Source organism: Amblyraja radiata, chromosome 8, assembly GCF_010909765.2.
Source record: "Amblyraja radiata isolate CabotCenter1 chromosome 8, sAmbRad1.1.pri, whole genome shotgun sequence".
Taxonomy (NCBI): Eukaryota; Metazoa; Chordata; class Chondrichthyes; order Rajiformes; family Rajidae; genus Amblyraja; species Amblyraja radiata.
The window spans coordinates 68,943,556-68,963,274 of record NC_045963.1 but is presented as its reverse complement, the minus strand read 5'-3'; the positions used below and the strand labels follow the sequence as shown (position 1 = coordinate 68,963,274).

The following is a 19,719-nucleotide window of genomic DNA, read 5'->3' as shown; positions in this document are numbered from 1 at the left end:
GATTCGGAGGCTTACCGCAGGTCTGGTAGACGGGAACACCGGGAGCCCGCGGGTCCCTGCTGGGAGACCGCTTTTCGGGGCTTCCCCAACGGCGACTTCACCCGCCCGAGTTGCGGGGTTGAAGAGTTCCAGGAGCGGGGCCTTACATCACTGCCCCGTGCGGCTTGGAATGGCTGCGGGACTTTGCCAGCGCCCGCCCGGGGCTCCAACACCAAGACCCCGAGCGTGGCCTTGCATCACCCGGCGCGGCGTAAATGGCTGCGGGACAATTGTCATCGCCCGCCGGGGGCTTTGACTTTGACTCTGACATCGGGAGGGGAATGGGAAGTGCAGGGGAGAGATAAGTTTTTGCCTTCCATCACAGCGAGGAGGAGATGCACTGTGATGGATGTTTGTGTAAATTGTGTTGTGTCTTGGTTCTTTTTTGTGTGTATGACTGCAGAAACGGAATTGCCCCTGGGGGACGAATAAAGTGCTTGATTGATTGACAGTGGGACAGGCCCTTAAGGCCCTATGAAGACTTCTTCTTCCAATTACCTCATTGATGAGCATGCGGCTGGCCATGCTTAGGCGGGTTTTGGGTCCAAAGTGACTGGTTATCATGATCCTGAGACTGGCCTCGGAGAAAGACAGCTGGTGTGGGGATGCAGAGAGCATCTCGTCCACCATCAGCACAGAGGAGTTACGAGAGAAGTTGGCTGTAAAAGAAAAACAGTGTTAAACCTTAACCTATGATGAGCGTTTGTCGGCACTGGGCCAGTACTGGCTGGAGGTTAGAAGGAATTGAAACATACAGAATAGTGAGAGGCCTTTGGAGCGGATGTTTCCACTAGTGGGAGAGACTAGGACCACAGGTCACGGCCTCGGGATTAAAGGACGTTCTTTTAGGAAGAAGATGAGGCAAAATATCTTTAGTCAGAGGGTGGTGAATCTGTGGAATTCTTTGCCACAGAAGGGTGTGGAGGCCAAGTCAGTGGATATTTTTAAGGCAGAGACAGATAGATTCTTGATTAGTACGGGTGTCAGAGGTTACGGGGAGAATAGGGTTAGGAAGAAGAGAAAGATCATCCATGATTGAATGGCGGATTGGACTTGATGGGCTGAATTGCCTAATTCTACTCCTAGTCCTTATGACCTTATGACCTTTCACCCTCACCAGGCTTGCCAGTGGAATGGCTGCAGTTGCTTTATCATTCCTTAAGTCTACTTAAAATTCCCCATGCCAATGATGCTTAATAATTGTGGCACTGCAGCACAGCGGTAGAGCTACTGCCTTACAGCGCCAGGTACCCGGGTTCGATCCTGACTACGGGTGCCTGTCTGTACGGAGTTTGTACGTTCTCCCCATGACCTGCGTGGGTTTTCTCGGGATCTCTGGTTTCCTCCCACACTCCAAAGACGTACAGGTTTGTCGGCCAATTGGCTTGGTATAATTGTAAATTGTCCCTCGTGCGTGCGGGATAGTGTCGGTGTGCGGGGATCGCTGGTCGGGCCTATTTCCACGTTGTATCTCTAAACTAAACTAAACTCTACACCTCTCCTTTAGGATAAAACAAAGTGCCGGAGCAACTCAGCAGGTCATGCAGCATCTGTGGGGGGAAGTGGCCAAAGGACGTTTCAGGTAGTGAAGGGCGGTGCAGTGTCGCAGCGGCAGAGCCACTACTTCACTGTGCGAGAGAGCTGGGTTTTGACTGACGACTCGCTTCATCACGAGACGCACGTATATGTGGACCGAAAGTGGCATTCTATAGAAAGGTTGTTCAGTTCTGCAGATATTTTCTGCAGACTCTATAAAAAGGCAGAGAAGTGAGTGTGAAGCACTCCCCCGCCTTGGCAGCCCGCACCCTCGGCGAACGAGAGGGCCGACGGTGAGAAGGGAGAGCCGTCGGCGAGCGAGATGGCCTTCGGTGAGCTGCTGGTGAAAGCACGAGGGCCGTCGTGAGAGTGGAGGGTCGTCGGAGGGCCATCGCCCGCGTGAGTCCCGAACGTCGGTGGATGGTGCGCCACCGAGAACAAAGGCAGTGCCCGGCGTGGGGGGAGGGGCCGACGAGAACAAAGGGGCTGGGGGGGTTGGGGGTAGGAGAAGGAAGAGGGACTATATTGATACTATATTGAATACTTTTGTAACATTGCAGACGCCCTTTAGGTGGCGACTCTTCGCATACTTGCGCATTGCATGCAAACAAAGAATCTCACTGCACCAAGTACACGTGGCAATAAAGTACTGATCGATCAGGCAATCAATCAACCCTGACCAATCGGGAGCAGGCAAGGCAGCCACATTGCGCTGCACACGCTGGAATCCTGAGCAAAAAACAAAGTGCTGGAGGAGCTCAGCAGGTCAGGCAGCGTCTGTGGAGGAAGCTGGCAGGCAACGTTTTCAGATCAGGACCCTTCAGACTGAAGAAGGGTCCCTAGCTTGGTTTAGTATAGAGATACAGCATGGACACTGGCCCTTCAGCCCACTGAATCCACGCTGACCATCGATCACCCGCTAATCCCACTACAATTTACAGGGGCCAATTAGCCCACAAACCCGCACGTCTATCGGACGTGGGAGGAAACCGGCGTGCCCGGAGGAAGCCAAATGGGTCACTGGGAGAACGTGCAAACTCCTCACAGATAGCACTGGCGCTGTGAGGCAGTGGCTCTACCATTTGCGCCACTGTGTTGCAAGACAAGTAATCTCTCTGTCCTTGTACAGCACATCGTTCAACCCGAGGTGCCTGATGTAAAACAGTTGACAATTTCTGTAAATATTAAATTACTGTGGCACGGCGGCACAGTGGTAGAGCAACTGCCTCACGGTGCCAGGTTCGATCCTGACCACGGGGTGCTGTCTATGGGGAGTTTGTACGTTCATCAACCCCCCCCCCCCCCCCCCGTGACCTGCGTGGGTTTGCTCCGAGATCTTCGGTTTCCTCCCACACTCCAAAGTCAGGAGTCAAGAGTGTTTTATTGTCGTATGTCCAAGATAGAGCAATGAAATTCTTACTTGCAGCAGCACAACAGAATATATAAACATAGTACACTTTAAACAATATAATAAATGAGAAAAAAAAAGTTCAGTGTGTGTATATAGGCACACACACACACACACACACGGAGACACGCGCACACACACACACACATGGAGACACGCGCACACACACACATGGAGACACGCGCACACACACATACACACATGGAGACACGCACACACACACACACACACACACATGGAGACATGCACACACACACACACACACATGGAGACACGCGCACACACACACACACACATGGAGACACGCGCACACACACACACACACACATGGAGACACGCACACACACACACACACACACACATGGAGACATGCACACACACACACACACACATGGAGACACGCGCACACACACACACACACACATGGAGACACGCGCACACACACACATACACATGGAGACACGCGCACACACACACACGCACACACACACAAACACACGCGCGCATATGTACACATAAATATCAAACAAACAATTATAGTGCCATATGTCTTATTATGATATAGATTATTATAATAACAATGAAAGTCTATGAGGTTCAGAGCTTATTTAAGGTACAGGTGCCGGTTACTTCGCTTGGTATAAATGTATCTTATAACAAAAATGTAAAGATTGTCCTTAGTGTGTGTAGGGCAGTGTTAATGTGCGGGGATCGCTGGTCAGCGCAGGCTCGGTGGGACGAAGGGCCTGTTTCCACGCTGTATCTCTAAACTAAACTAAATAAACTATTTACATGCTTGTGTGGGAGAGAACTGCAGATACTGGTTTAAATCGAAGATAGACGCAAAACACTTGGAGTAACTCAGGTGGACAGGCAGCATCTCTGGAGAGAAGGAATGGGTGACGTGAAGGTTCTCGACCCGAAACGTCACCCATTCCTTCTCTCCACAGACGCTGCCTGCCCCGCTGAGTTACTCCAGCATTTTGTGCTTCACAGCTCGACCCCTTCCTACCTTTTGTCAGTAAGACCACAGTTGCATCGCAGTTGCTGTTGTCATCGATTTCTGCATTACCCGTGTTCCCATTGGCCATGTTCACAGATGGCTTCTTCAATTTGCTTTCAAAGAAAATCTGCAGTGACGTGTTGAACCTGGGGCCAAGCAGCAAGTGGTAGAAATTACATTTTCTTAATGTAAATCTTTCAAAGTCAGAAGCTTATGTTTACATTTTTACAAATGTACATTACAAATTTACATCATTTCAGTAAATATAACTTCATGAGTGATAGGAGCAGAATTAGGCCATTCAGCCCATCAAGTCTACTTCGTCATTCTATCATGACTGATCTATCTCTCTCTCTCCTAACCCCATTCACCTTCCTTCTCCCCATAACCCCTGACTTCCGTACTAATCGAGAATCTATCCTTCTCTGCTGCAAAAATATCCATTGAAATATGATGAAGCCCAGAATATATTTAATTGTTCTGAAGTTTATGCAGTTAGAAATACAAAAGGAGACATCATGTGAAGACCTTTCTTCAAAAGTGAATGGAAAATATGTCAATTTCTGACAGGTTCGGCCATTGAACACTGTGTTTGTGAGTCTCTGTTGCAATCAGTGCTGCCGTTCCTGTATTATTAATCCCAGCATGTTTTCTACCCCCAAACTGCTGTGTCAGCACCGTGACGCAACGGTAGAGCTGGTGCCTCACAGCGCCGGAGTCCCGGGTTCTATCCTGACCTCGGGTGCTGTCTGTGCTGAGCTTGCACGCTCTTCCTGAGACCACGTGGCTTTCCTCCAGGTGTTTAGTTTAGTTTAGTTTAGTTTAGTTTAGTTTAGTTTAGAGATACAGTGCAGAAACGGCCCTTTGGCCCACCGGGTCCCCACCGACCGGCGATCCCCGCATATTATCGCTACCTTACACAGACCAGGGACAATTTACACTTACATCCAGCCAAATAACCTACAAACCTGCCCGTCTTTGGAGTGTGGGAGGAAACTCCGAAGATCTCGGAGAAAACCCGCGTGGTCACGGGGAGAACGTACAAACTCCGTACAGACAGCATCTGTAGTCGGGAACGAACCTCGGTCTGTGGCGCTGTAAGCGGTGTAAGGCAGCAACTCTACCGCTGTGCCACCGTGCCGCCCCCCCCCCTATTTTCCTCCCACGTCACAAAGACGTGCAGGTTTGTAAGTTAACTGGCCTTTGCAAATTGTTCCCAGTGTGTAGGATGTGAAGCTGGGATAACATGGAACGAGTGCCTGGGTGACTCAGTGGGTTGAGGGGCCTGTTTCCATGTTGTATCTCCAAACTAAACTAAACCAAACAAAAAATGGTCGGGGATAGCAGAGAACCCCTTGACTCGAGCAGCCCTGTAAAGCTCGACACACTAATATACAGGTGATTCCCATCATCAAATGTCAGAGAAGATAAAAACTTATTGATCCTTACTTCATAATGAGGATGTAGACTGCGTACATTAATACCAAGATCAGAGATTCCCACCTGAGGAGGAAAGTGATACAAATCCTTGGATTAGTTCATCAATATGCATTGCATTGCAGACCATGCAGAGAGAGTTGTTGAAGTACTCTATCATACATTATTACCACCAGACACAGTATGTGGTGAATAGAACAAAAGGGTGGATGCATGAACCGTTAGATGGTGTGGATGAAGTGAGAGTGAGTGTGCAGAACTGATGGAAAGAGAACAGATGGGGGGTCATACAGCGTGGATACAGGCCCTTCAGCCCATCTCGTCCATGCTGACCAAGGTACCCCATTCGAAGCTAGCCCCATTAGCCCGCATTTTGGTCCAAATCCCTCCACACCGTTCCTGTCCATGCATCCGTCCAAGTGGAGTATTTAAGGAAAACAGACGAATGAAGAGTGAGTGTGAAGTACTGATTAGTTCAGTTTAGTTTAGAGATATAGCACAGAAACAGGCCCTTCGGCCCACCGAGTCCGTGCCGACCAGCGATCTGGAGAAAACCCACGCGGTCACGGGGAGAACGTACAAACTCCGCACAGATAGCACCCGTAGTCAGGATGGAACCCGGGTCTCTAGCGCTGTGAGGCAGCAACTCTACCCGTGTGCCCGATAGAGAGGGGTTGTGCACAGGGTGTGAAGTATCGATGGAACGGAGCTTTAGGAAGGAGAGGCGGAGGAATTTCTTTAGTCACAGGGTGGTGGATCAGTGGAATTCATTGCCAGACGGCTGTGGAGGCCAAGTCATTGAGTATCATTTAAGATTGACATATTTTTGATTAGTGCGGGTGTCAGGGGTTATGGGGAAAAGCAGGTAAATGGCCTTGGGAGGGAAAGATAGATCAGCCATGATTGAATGGCGGGGTGGACTTGAAGGGCCAAATGGCCTAATTCTGTTCCTATAACTTATAGTGATTACAGAGACTGATTGTGGAGTATTGCCGGACAGTGGTGAAGAAAGCAACTGGCATGTTTGCCATCGCAGGCCAGGGCACAGAAATAAAATCTGGGATGCTATGCTGCAACTCACAACACACTGGTTAGAATGCATGGGGTAACACACACAGTTCTGTTCACCGCACTATAGGATGGGTTGTGCTGGAGAGAATGGAGATGGAATTCACTGGGAAGTTGCCGGGATTGGAGTACTTTAGTTGTGGGGAGAGATTGGGTAAATTGGGTGGGAAATAACTGCAGATGCTGGTTTAAATCGAAGAAATGCTGGAGTAACTCAGCGGGACAGGCAGCATCTCTGGAGAAAAGGAATGGGTGACGTTTTGGGTCAAGACTCTTCTTCAGACCCGATAATTGGATACATTGGGCTTGTTTTCCCCAGGGTGGAAGGAGGTTGAAGAGTGACCTGATAGACATATATAAATTAATTAAAGAAATGCATAGACTGGATGGAGATTGAGAAACTTTCTCCCATGGTAAGGGTATCAAAGGACAAGGGTTTAAGGTGAAAGGAAGAGGTTTCAAAAGGGAGTTCAGAGGGGAGAGGTTTTTTTTGCATGGTGGTGGTTGATATCTGGAACTCACTGCCTGAGGAGGTGGAGGAATGGAAGATATAAGAGACATTTTTTTTTAGATTTAGATTTCAGACATGAGGAAGCAGGCAATTTCAGGCAAAGCACAACTTTCTTTTCAAATCAGTTTAGAGATACAGCGCGGAAACAGGCCCTTCAGCCGACCGAGTCCACGCTGATCAGCGATCGCCCAACACATTGGCACGGTCCAACACACACTAGGGACAATTTACAACTTACAGAACCCAATTAACCTAAAAAACCTGTACGTCTTTGGAACGTGGGAGCACCCGGAGAAAACACAAGGCCGCGGGGGGTAACGTGCAAACTCCGTGTAGTCAGGATTGAACCCGGGTCTCTGGTGCTGTAAGGCAGCAACTCTACCGCTGCGCCACCGTGCCGCCCACAGGCTATTGAATAGGCAAGGACCAACTACAGGCAAATAGGATCAGTGCACATGAACGAAGAGGGCAGCATGGACATGGTGGGCAGAAGGGCCTGTTGTACAACGTTAGGACCCCATGGGTCTAATCTGCGTGTAACGTTCCTAGTTTGAGATACTTGATACATGAAACATTATACAATTTGATAGATGAGCGACACTTACCAAGAAATTCTTTCATCGTAAATAATCTGGAGGGAAAAAAGAGAAAATGTATTGAGAATGTTCCTTCAGCCATATCAGAGATAAGCTTCAATTCCAAATATAACTTCTACGATTGGCTTTAGTTCCAACCAAAATCAGCCCGTATTTATGCATATTACCAATCAAATTAATATCTAGGAATACATTTCATCTTTTCCTATGCACCTTACCCTCACAATCATCTCCCACCGCTGGTCACCCTGTTCCTTTCCCTACTTTCATACACTCATCTCCCACCCCAGAGTCTCCCATTTTCCTTGCCCACACTCCCATCCCTTCCATCCACATTCCTCCCTTTGGCTTTACATTTCACTTCCCCTCTCCTCACAACTACATTTCACCTCTAGCCTCTCACTAACTCCAGCCACCTGCAAATCAAACCTTCACCCCCCCCCCCCCCCCCCAACCTGTATCCATCTATCACTTACTGGGCTTTTCCCCGCCCCCACCTCTGTTCCAGCTTCCCCCCCCCATTCCAAACAGTCTGAAGAAGTGTCCCGACCTGAAAAGTCACAGACAGTCCATTCCCTCCTCAGATGCTGCCTGACCTGTTGAGTCCCTCAGAACTTTGCGCTTTGCCGAAGCTAATTTGCATAGTAAAGAGATCTTAGACCAATACACGAAGATGTTTGAGATACAGGTCACCTTTCGTTCTGAACCTTTTCACACCTCTAGTTTCCCTCTCCCCTGACTCTCAGTCTGAACAAGGGTTTTGACCCAAAACGTCACCTATTCCTTTTTTTCCAAAGATGATGCCTGATGCGCTGAATTACTCCAGCATTTTGTGTTTATCCATGATCTAATACACTACTGTCCTTTGATTCTTTCATTAATAATTTGATTTATTCCACATCTATCGCAGAAAAATTGATATTTTTCAAGGTGTGTCTACCTTTCAGTGAAACTTTATCTGTTTATTTATGTGTGTATATATATATTCTATGGTCTCATCTGATCTGTATTCATGCTGATATTCTGTTGTGCTGCAGCAAGCAAGAATTTCATTGTCCTATCTGGGACACATCTCTTGACTTGACTTGACTCTAGCTGAAGTTAAATTCCATCTTCTTTGCACATCGGTGGAGTGTTTCTCTCTCATTCCCAAGCGGGCATTTATCAACAGAAGACCGAAATCCAACAAGTCAAGTTGCTTCTAGTTCCCAGCAATATCTTCCCTCCACAGAGCCTGCCTGACCCACCGAGTTACTCCAGCAGCTTATGATTTGCTCTAGATTCCCAGCATCTGCAGTTCCGTGCATCTCCATTGTCTTGACATATTTTGCAAACATCACAATTAACCAGCAGATGGCAGGAAGAGACCAGGCGTACAAGTTACAGCTGCGGCACCTCTGTGTGGGTCTCGCAAGATCGTTCAACTGCGTTGCGTAAAATGCAAATCTAACATGCGTGAGGTGTTTTACAGAAAAGACTGACGTTCCAAATTCCTGCTCAGCCAGTCCCTGGAAAAGCACTGCTGCTCGGTGGCTGGGGCGGTAGAGTTGCTGCCTTACAGCTAGAGACCCGCATTCCATCCTAACTATGGGTGCTGTCTGTACAAAGTTGTACCTTCCCTCCGTGACCTGCGTGGGTTTTCTCCGGGTGCTCATCACAAAAAGACGTGCAGGTTTGTAGCTTAATTGCCTTCTGCAAACTGTCCCCAGTGTGTAGTGTGTTAAAGTGGGATAACATAGAACTGACTTTGAAGTCTTGAAAACACCTCAGCAATAATCTGCTCTGTCCCAAACTGGTTCGCAAACCGCACCCTTTTAATGCGGCGAACCGCACTGGCTCCTACTTCAAAAAAATTTAATTTTAAAATCCTTATTCCCGCTTTCAATTTCCTTTGTGGCTTCAACCTTTAACCTTTATCGAAGTCGCTGACTCAAAAAGGCCCACACCATCCTGGCCACAAACTCATCTCCCTGCTACCTTCAGGTAGAAGGTAGAGGAGCCTGAAGACTGCAACGACCAGGTTCAGGAATAGCTACTTCCCCACAGCCATCAGACTATTAAACCTGGCTCGGCCAAAACTCTGAACATTAATAACCCATTATTTGTTATTTGCACTTTATCAGTTTATTTATTCATGTGTTTTGTAGTCAATGCCTATTATGTTCTCTGTGCTGAAGCAAAGCAAGAATTTCATTGTCCTATCAGGGACACATGACAATGAATTTGAACTTGGACCTTCCCCCCATCTGCTCCTGACAAACAACCTCTCAAGCTGCCTCCATCGCTTGTGTCTCCTGTCTTTAGTTTAGTTTAGTTCAGAGATACAGGGTGGAAACAGGCCCTTCGGCCCACCGAGTCCGTGCCGACCAACGATTCTTGCACACTAATACTATCCTACACACACCAAGGACAATTTTACCTTTTTACCAAGCCAATTAACCTACAAACGAATGAATGAATAAGTTTATTGGCCAGGTATTCACATACAAGGAATTTGCCTTGGTGCTCCGCCCGCAAGTGGCAACATGATATATAGTGACACATAAAACATTAATAATAAAACATTATCGATTAAACATGTGAATTAAATATAATACCAGAGCAAAAGGAGGCTACAGATTTTTGGTTATTGAGTAGAGCTACTACTCGTGGAAAACCAATATGTCTTTGGAGCGTGGGAGGAAACCGGAGCTCCTGGAGAAAACCCACGCAGGGCACCGGGGAGAACGTACAAACTTCGTACAGACAGCACCTGTAGTCAGGATCGAACCCGGGTCTCTGGCGCTGTAAGGCAGCAACTCTACCGCTGCGCCACCGTGACTGCCGTGCACTTTGTGCATCCCAAATAATCATCTTTCCACTGAAGTCCTCTGTGTCCTCAGCTGGCAGGAGCCCGAGCTCTGGAATTCCTTCCCGTAAACTCCACTGCCTCATTACCACTCTCTCCTGCTTTAAGATGCTCCTCAAGGCTGCACGGGCGGGTGGTAGTTTAAAGTTGTTTGTTTAATTTAGCGATACAGTGGTTTTGGAGAAACATGGAGGAGGTTTCAGGGAAACATGGGTTTGGAGGATTCAGGCTGAAGACAATGCAGAGGATGTCATCTTTGCTGGCCAACCAGAGTAAAGCATTACCCATCTCAGCAGGTTGTTAATTACTGTGTAGAGGCATAATTAACATATAATCATATTACACTGTAGATTAATTAGATGCCACACAATATCCTGAAGGGACAATCTGTTGTAGGTCCATTTTTAGCATTTAATTGGCTTTCCAAATTTATTCAAAAACTCCAGATAAATACTTTGCAGTGTCACCCATCTCAGCAAGGTAGTGGAACAAGGGGGCAGATTATTATCCCAATGGGGTTAGGTTAGGTAAGGGGGAGGTGCAGCGAGACCTGGGCGTCCTTGTACACCGATCACTGAAAGTTGGCCTACAGGTACAGCAGGCAGTGAAGAAGCTAATGGAATGTGGACCTTCATAACAAGAGGATTTCAGTATCGGAGTAAAGAGGTTCTCCATTCGGCCCATCAAGTCTACTCTGCCATTCAATCATGACTGACCTATCTTTCCCTCATAGCCCAATTCTCCTGCCTTCTCCCCATAACCACTGACAGCTGTACTAATCAAGAATCTATCTATCTCTGCCTTAAAAATATCCACTGACATGGCCTCCACAGCCTTCTATGGCAATGAATTCCACAGATTCACCACCCTCTGACTAAAGAAATTTCTCCTCATCTCCTTCCTAAAAGAACGTCCTTTAATTCTGAGGCTATGACCTCTAGACCTAGACTCTCCCACTAGTGGAAACATCCTCTCCACATCCACTCTATCCAAGCCTTTCACTATTCTGTACGTTTCAATGAGGGAGTACAGGCCCAGTGCCGACAAACGCTCATCATTGGTTAACCTACTGATTCCTGGGATCATTCTTTTAAACCTCCTCTGGAACCTCTCCAGAGCCAGCTCATCCTTCCTCAGATATGGTGCTCAAAATTGCTCACAATATTCCAAATGTGGCCTGACCAGCGCCTTATGGAGCCTCAACATCACATCCCTGCATTTGTATACAAGCCCTCTTGAAATAAATGCTAGAATTGAGTTTGCTTTCTTTATTACCGATTCGACTTGCAGATTAACTTTTCGGGAATCCTGCACCAGCACTCCCAAGTCCATTTGCACCTCCGATTTCTAGATTCTCTCCCCATTTAGAAAATAGTCTACGCCTTTATTACTACTACCAAAATGCATGACTCCACACTTTGCTACACTATATTGTAAAATAATTATCTGCGGTTATTTGCATCTGCGGTTCCGTGGGCGTCTGTGCCTCTGGTTAGTTGCCCATTCCACCTCACCAACCCTCTCCTCACCTTCGCTCCCAAAATTCAGCACCTCAGTGCTCCTCGGAGATTTTACTAAACAATTGGATGCAGCACTGGAACTAAATAACATCCTTACCAAGATAAGTGCCATCACCGACAATGTGTAATAACTGGAATCTCTGATCAACGACCACCATGTCAATGGCACCACCTAGAATGAAACAGAGAACACAACATATTACTTCAAGGAGTCAAATATCTTCATTGCAAGTGTTGACAGCACGAGGCAAATATAGCTTGGTTTCCTGTGGGACAAAATGATCTCTCCACAAGATAGACACAAAGTGCTGGAGTAACTCAGTGGGTCAGGCAGCATCTCTGGAGAAAAAGAATAGGTGACGTTTCAGGTCAGAATCCTTCTTCAGACCCATTGGAGTTACTCCAGCATTTTGTGGCTATCTTCGGTATAGACCAGCATCTGCAGTTCCTTCCCACAGGACCTCTCCACGATCCTTGTTATTGTAAGACTATTGTAGGATTTACGAGGATGTTTCCGGGACTCGAGGGCCTGAGCTATAGGGAGCGGTTGAGCAGGCCAGGACATTATTCCTTGGAGCGCAGGAGGATGAGGGATGATCTTATAGAGCTGTATAAGATCATGAGAGGAATAGATAGGGTAAATGCACTATCTTTCCCCTAGAGTAGGGGAATTCAAGAACTAAAGGACATAGGATTGAGGTGAGGGGGGGGGAAATTTAATGGGAACCCGAGGGGCAACTATTTTACACAAAGGGTGGTGGGTGCAAGGAACGAGCTGCTGGAGGAGGTAGCTGAAGCAGGTACCCTCGCAACGTTTAAAAAACATTGGGACAGGTACATGGATAGGACAGGTTTAGAACGGGATGGGCCAAAGGCAGGCAAGGGGGACTAGTGTCGATTGGGCCTGTTGGTGGAATGGGGTAGCGTGGAAACAGGCCCTTCAGCCCAACCTGGGCAAGGTGGGCCAAAGGGCCTGTTTCCTCACTCAATGCACAAAGTGCTGGAGTTACTCAAAGGGTCAGGCAGCATCTATGGAGGAAAGCGGTTGTGGTTACCACTTTCTCTAGTAACTGCAGTTCTACCAGTGGTCAAGCAGCCTGACACCATTTGGAAGTAAGTGACCCAGCTGATCCCTCACCCTAATCATTCAGTGAGTGCACGTGTGGCAATATTATACAGTGCTCGTTTTGACAAAGACAGCACCAGCCGTGCCATTGGAATACAAAAACAGAGATGTAATCCGGAGGCTCTATAAGGCGCTGGTCAGGCCGCATTTGGAGTATTGTGAGCAAATTTGGGCCCCATATCTGAGGAAGGATGTGCTGGCTCTCGAGAGGGTCCAGAGGAGGTTTACAAGAATGAGTGGGTTAGCATATGATGAGCGTTTGACAGCACTGGGCCTCTACTCGCTGGAGTTTAGAAGGTTGAGGGGGGACCTCATTGAAACTTACAGAATAATGAAAGGCACAGATAGAGTGGATGCGGAAAGGACAACAGATTGGGATGTGTTCTGTGAGGAGTATGGGGAAGACATTGACGGCCTAACAGAATGCATTACCCATTACATCAATTTCTGTTATGATGACATCATGCCATCCAGGGCAATTCGTTGCTACCCTAATAACAAACCTTGGATTACCAGCAGCCTGAAGGCCTTACTAAATGAGAAGAAAAAGGCTTTCAGGGAGGGCGACAGGAATAAAATCAAAGAACTTCAAAAGGAACTGAAGGTGAGGATTAAGGAGGGGAAAGAAGCTTATAGGTTCAAATTAGAACGACAGCTGCAGCAAGATGGAGTGAAGCAGGTATGGGCTGGAATGCGACAGATCACGGGCATGAAGCAGAAGGGTGGTACACTGCCTGATGGTGAACAGAGTCTGGCTGATGATCTGAACAGATTTTTCAACAGATTTGACTGCCCCACACCACCCCAGCCTCCCCCACCTGGTCTGCTGACCATTGCTGCTTCCTCTCCACCTCCCCTCCCTCTCTCCAACACTCCTGAGATGTCACCTGTACGGAGTCCCCTCTTTCCACCTCCCACTCCACCAGCAGCCCCACCTATGACTCTTCATACTGCTCAGGTCAGGATGATGCTGGACAGACTGAAGCCAGGGAAAGCAATGGGGCCCGATGACACCAGCCCAAGGCTACTGAAGACCTGCTCTTCAGAGCTGTGTGGTATCCTAACACACCTGTTCAACCTGAGCTTGCGTCTACAGAAGGTTCCAAGGCTGTGGAAAACATCTTGCCTGGTACCTGTCCCAAAGAAGACCCATCCCACTCACCACAATGACTACAGACCAGTAGCGCTCACCTCACATATCATGAAGACATTTGAGAGACTTGTCCTCTCCAACATCAGGACTAGTGTGTCAACTCAAATGGATCTTTTACAGTTTGGATATCAGCCTAACATCAGTGTTGATGATGCCCTCATTTACATGCTGCAGAGGGTGTACACACATTTGGACACTACTGATGCATCTGTAAGTCAGAGGCTGATTGCACCAATGTGCAAAACGGAGAGATACAGGAAGTCCTGTTTACCAGCTGCTATAAGACTTTATAATGAGCATAAATAACTGCACTTTTTAAAAATTAATTGTATTTTAACTTGTATTTTAACGTATTTTAACTTGTTATGTATGAAAGCCTTTTGAGGAAATGTGTGGTGTTATGTTTGTCTTGAAGCTGTTGTGGCACTGTAATTTCCTGAAAAGGATTATTAAAGGAATAATCTAAATCTAATCTAAATCTAAGGATTACATTTTTTGACTTCTCAAGCGCCTTTAACACAATTCAGCCCCGACTGCTAGGGGAGAAGATGGAGACGATGAAAGTGGATCCATCACTGGTACTGTGGTGTTTGGATTACCTTTTCCTCAGACCACAGTACGTGCGCCTACAGAACAATGTCTCAAGCACCATCTTGAGCAGCACAGGGGCTCCACAAGGAACTGTGCTGGCTCCATTCCTGTTTACCATCTACACAGCGGATCTCCAATATAACACCAACAGCTGCTTTTTGCAGACATTTTCGGATGACACAGCTGTTGTCAGCCTCATTAAAGGGGGCAATGAGGAGGAGTATAGAGACATAATAAGTAACTTTGTGGAGTGGAGTGCACACGATAACCTCCATCTTAACACCACAAAAACCAAGGAGATAGTTGTGGACTTCAGGAGGGGGAGGAGGAGGACTCAACCAACACCAATCACCATTAAGGGCACTGAGGTGGAGGTGGTCGCCAACCACAGGTACCTTGGGGTGCAGCTTGACAGTGAGCTGGACTGGAAGTGTCATATGGAGGCGGTGTACAGGAAGGGACAAAGTCGACTGTATTTTTTAAGGAGGCTAAGGTCATTCAACATCTGCCAATCCCTGCTGTGCAGTGTCTACCATTCAGTGGTGGCCAGTGCTCTGGTGTGGCCTGTTGGGGAGATGGCGCCCGCATAGCGGACAAAAACAGACTGGACAAGCTGATCAGGAAGGCCGGCTCAGTGGTCGGGGCTGAGCAACGAACGGTCCAGCAGGTGGCAGAGGCCAGAACTCTGAACAAACTGGGTTCAATAATGACCAACCCCACTCACCCACTCCATGCCCTGAAGGTGATCAAGAGCAGCATCTTCAGTCAGAGACTGATTGCACCAATGTGCAAAACTGAGAGACATAGGAAGTCTTGTTTACCAGCTGCTATAAGGTTATATAATGCGCATAAATAACTGCACTTTTTCTTTTTCATTCATTGTATTTTAACTTGTATTTTAACTTGTTAAGTATGGAAGCTATTTGAGGAAATGTGTGGTGTTATGTCTGTCTTGAAGCTGTCATGGCACTGTAATTTCCTGTAAAGGATTATTAAAGGTATAATCAATCAATGTTTCCACTGGTGCACTAGTGGGTGAGTCTAGGACCAGAGGTCACAACCTCAGAATTAAAGGGCGCTCGTTTAGAAAGGAGGTGAGGAGGAACTTCTTTAGTCAGAGGGTGGTGAATCTGTGGAGCTCATTGCCACAGAGGGCGGTGGAAGCCAAATCAGTGGATATTTTTTCATGCAGGGATAAACAGATTCTTGATTAGAATGGGTCAAGGGTTACGGGGAGAAGGCAGGAAAATGGGGTTAGGAGGCAGAGATTAGCTATGATTGAATGGCGGAGTGGACTCGATGGGCCGAATGGCCTAATTCTATTCCTATAACGTGAACTTGTGAATTAGCAGTCAACATTCCCACGGGCACGTTTGCTGACATATTTCGTTCTACAAACTCACAGCGATCACATTAGAAACATCCACCGTGAAATGCAGTTAAGTGGCCAGTATCCAGGGAATTTATTAGGATTGTTTGAAATCAAATCTAATTATTTGTTTTTTTTTATCACGGTGATGTACAGAAGTAAAACAGTCCGGTCAACTGATATTAAACAACACTAACGTCTTATTCAGTCATGTTCTGCCCCAGCACACCACAACTCTCCCCGTGACCTGCATGGGTTTTTCGCCGAGATCTTTGGTTTCCTCCCACACTCCAAAGACGTACAGGTTAGTAGGTTAATAGGCTTGGTATAAATATAAATTGTCCCCAGTGTGGGTCGGATAGTGTCCGGGGATCGCTGGTCGGCGCGGACTCGGTGGGCCGAAGGGCCTGTTGTCGCGCTGGCAAGGGTAATCAGCTGTTAAAGCTGTGCGAGGTGAGTGGGTGGTTCACTGTGTTACAGCAACTAACACTAATACTGTGCAAGAGAACCAACACAGCACTTGGACACCATGACCTTGTGAAGAATGCTAGAACAGGCCCCTCTATCTAAATAGATCACAGAACAGTACAGTACAAGAACAGGCCCTTTGGCCCACAATGTAGTTGTAAGGTCAGAGGAAAACGTTTTCAAGCAGATGCATGAGGCAGTTCTTTTTCCACACAGAGTGATAGGTGCCTGGAACGCACTGCCATGGGTGGAAATGGAAGCAGATGCAACGGTGGTGTTTATAGGGTTGTAGATAGGCGCATGAATATGCAGGGAATGGAGGGATCAGGAGCATGTACAGGCAGAAGGGTTTAGTTTATGTTCGGCACAGGAACCACGGGACAAAGGACCTGTCGCTCTGCTGTGCTGTTCCACATCCAAGATGGAAATGTGCAGACAATGGTGATGATATTGGAACACCAACATAGTCCAGGGTCAAATATCACACCATGCCAATAAGTCATCAGTTAGAGTCATGGAGTGATACAGCGTGGAAACAGGCCCTTCGGCCCAACATGCCCAGACTGTTCCAACATGTTCCATCTACAGTAGTTCCACCTGCCTGCGTTAGGCCCATATCCCTCTAAATCTGTCCTATCCAGGTCCAATTGCATCCTAAACGTTGCGATAGACCCGCCTCAACTACCTCCTCCGGCACCTCGTTCCGTATACCCACCCACCTTTTGTGTGAAAAAGTTACCTCTCAGATTCCTATTGAATCTCCCCCCCCTCCCCCTCACTTTAAACCTATGTCCTCTGGTTCTCGATTCCCCTACTCTGGGCAAGAGACTCTGTGCGACTACCCAATCTGTTCCTCTCATAATTTTACACACTCTATACGATCACTCCTCATCCTCCTGCGCTCCAGGGAACAGAGTCCCAGAAACTCAAACTCAACCCGTTCCCACGTGGGAATGTTTGAAAGCAAATCCCACGTCTTAAACTGAGCAATAGCGTACCAATAAACGTATGCAGAAGTTAAGGAGTTAAATCTCAAATCCATGTGCTCTTGTGCTTGGAGGAACTCAGCTAGGCATAAGATAGATGCCGAATGTTGCCCATTTGATGAAAGACATCAGAGCATCTGGCTTTTGTTTGCAGGAACGTGTCTGACCAGATGCAGTGTGCACTTGCTGTTTGTCTATGAGTTGCCCCCATTCACTCCCTTCTCGCACACATCATGCATGTCTCACATCTGGGAGGACTGATTCGACAATTAGATGGCTTTATTTAACTCCGTCGACTGTTTCAAACACTTGGAGTATTTCCCTTAAAACAAACAGGGCGGCACGGTGGCGCAGCGGTAGAGTTGCTGCCTTACAGTACCAGAGACCTGGGTTCAATCCTGACTACGGGTGCTGCCTCTACCGAGTGTGTACGTTCTCCCTTGTACTTTCTCCCTGTGACCGTGTGGGTTTTCTCCGGGTGCTCCGGTTTACTCCCACGCTCCAAAGACGCACAGGTTTGTAGGTTACTTGGCTTCAGTAGAAATGATAAATTGTCCCGAGTGTGTGTAGGATCGTGCTAGTGCATGGGATTGCTGGTCGGCGTGGACTCGGTGGGCCAAAGGGCCTGTTTCCACGCTGTACCTCTAAACTAAAGAGGTTTGTGGGTCCATCAGTAAATCTTTTCAATCAACTTTTGTGACGATCTTGTGTTCAGTATATTGTGTTCAGACTCCACCGGATGTAGAGTTCTGTATTCTCTGTAAATCACACTGATCCTGCACATTCCAGCTCTGAAACCTCTCTCTCCCTCAAGCCTCTGTCCACCCGCTGCCAATTTAAATAGACTCACACCTGTTTCTCCCCCTTCCCCTCCTCCCACATCCCTTCCTCTGGCTTCACAATTCACAACCTCTCCACCCTTTTGTGCAGCACCGTCTGTTTTAATCTCTGACATTTGTTCCAACCATCTGCCGATCAAAGTTGTAAAATTATAAAAGGACTGGACAAGCTAGATGCAGGAAAAATGTTCCCAATGTTGGGCGAGTCCAGAACCAGGGGCCGCAGTCTTAGAATAAAGGGGAGGCCATTTGAGACTGAGGTGAGAAAAAACTTTTTCACCCAGAGAGTTGTGAATTTGTGGAATTCCATGCCACAGAGGGCAGTGGAGGCCAAATCACTGGATGGATTTAAGAGAGAGTGAGATAGAGCTCTAGGGGCTAGTGGAGTCAAGCGATATGGGGAGAACGCAGGCACGGGTTATTGATTGGGGACGATCAGCCGTGATCACAATGAATGGCGGTTCTGGCTCGAAGGGCCGAATGGCCTCCTCATGCACCTATTTTCTATGTTTCTCTGTAAAACGTGTGCTCACCTCTAATCTGCCACGCTTTGGCCTGCCTCCCCTCCCTCCCAGTTTTCTTTCCGTCTCCCCCCACCCCAACCCCACATCACTCTGAAGAAAGGACCCAACCCGAAACGTCACCTATCCATGTTCTCCAGAGATGCTGCCTGACCTACTGAGTTACTCCAGCACTTTGTGTCTTTTTTGCTCCCAAGTTAACAAAGGTTATGTCAGGGCCCCTTCCAGCCAATTTACCATCTTTCTTTCCTATTTCCTGAAGGGGCTGTGCAGCAAAGTTCTGGTTGGTTTGTGTTTAAAAGCCAGTGGGCTATTTTCCTCAAGGGTTGTGTATAATGATAACAGATGTTGTGCAGATGTTGAGTAATTAGAATAACAGGACTTGGGACAAAAATAGACACAAAGTGCTGGAGCAGCTCAACGGGTCAGGCAGCATCTTTGGAGGATGAGAGATGTTTCAGGTCGTGACCCCAATCCTTTCCCTTCAGAGATGCTGCCTGACTCGCTGAGTAACTCCAACGCTTTGTGTTTATGATTGGTATAAACCAGCATCTGCAGTTCTTTGTTTCTACGCAGAAACAAAAATGTTGACTTGGGTTAGACACAAAATGCTGGAGTAACTCAGCGGGACAGGCAGCATCTCTGGAGAGAAGGGATGGGTGACGTTTCGGGTCCAGTCCCTTCTTCAGACTGTTGAAAT

At 47.5% G+C, this 19,719-nt stretch overlaps 1 protein-coding gene across 1 annotated transcript in view; it reads right to left on the bottom strand.

The window, feature by feature from the left end:
• Window positions 1-19,719, bottom strand: part of slc24a3 (solute carrier family 24 member 3) — a 218,625-nt gene that overhangs the window by 23,846 nt on the left and 175,060 nt on the right. The window contains exons 7-11 of the mRNA XM_033026185.1: window positions 12,064-12,138; window positions 7,608-7,633; window positions 5,436-5,489; window positions 3,996-4,132; window positions 538-698 (exon numbers count right to left, since the gene is read on the bottom strand). Coding sequence (XP_032882076.1) covers window positions 538-698; window positions 3,996-4,132; window positions 5,436-5,489; window positions 7,608-7,633; window positions 12,064-12,138 — 453 coding nt within the window. The remainder of the gene's footprint in view (window positions 1-537; window positions 699-3,995; window positions 4,133-5,435; window positions 5,490-7,607; window positions 7,634-12,063; window positions 12,139-19,719) is intronic.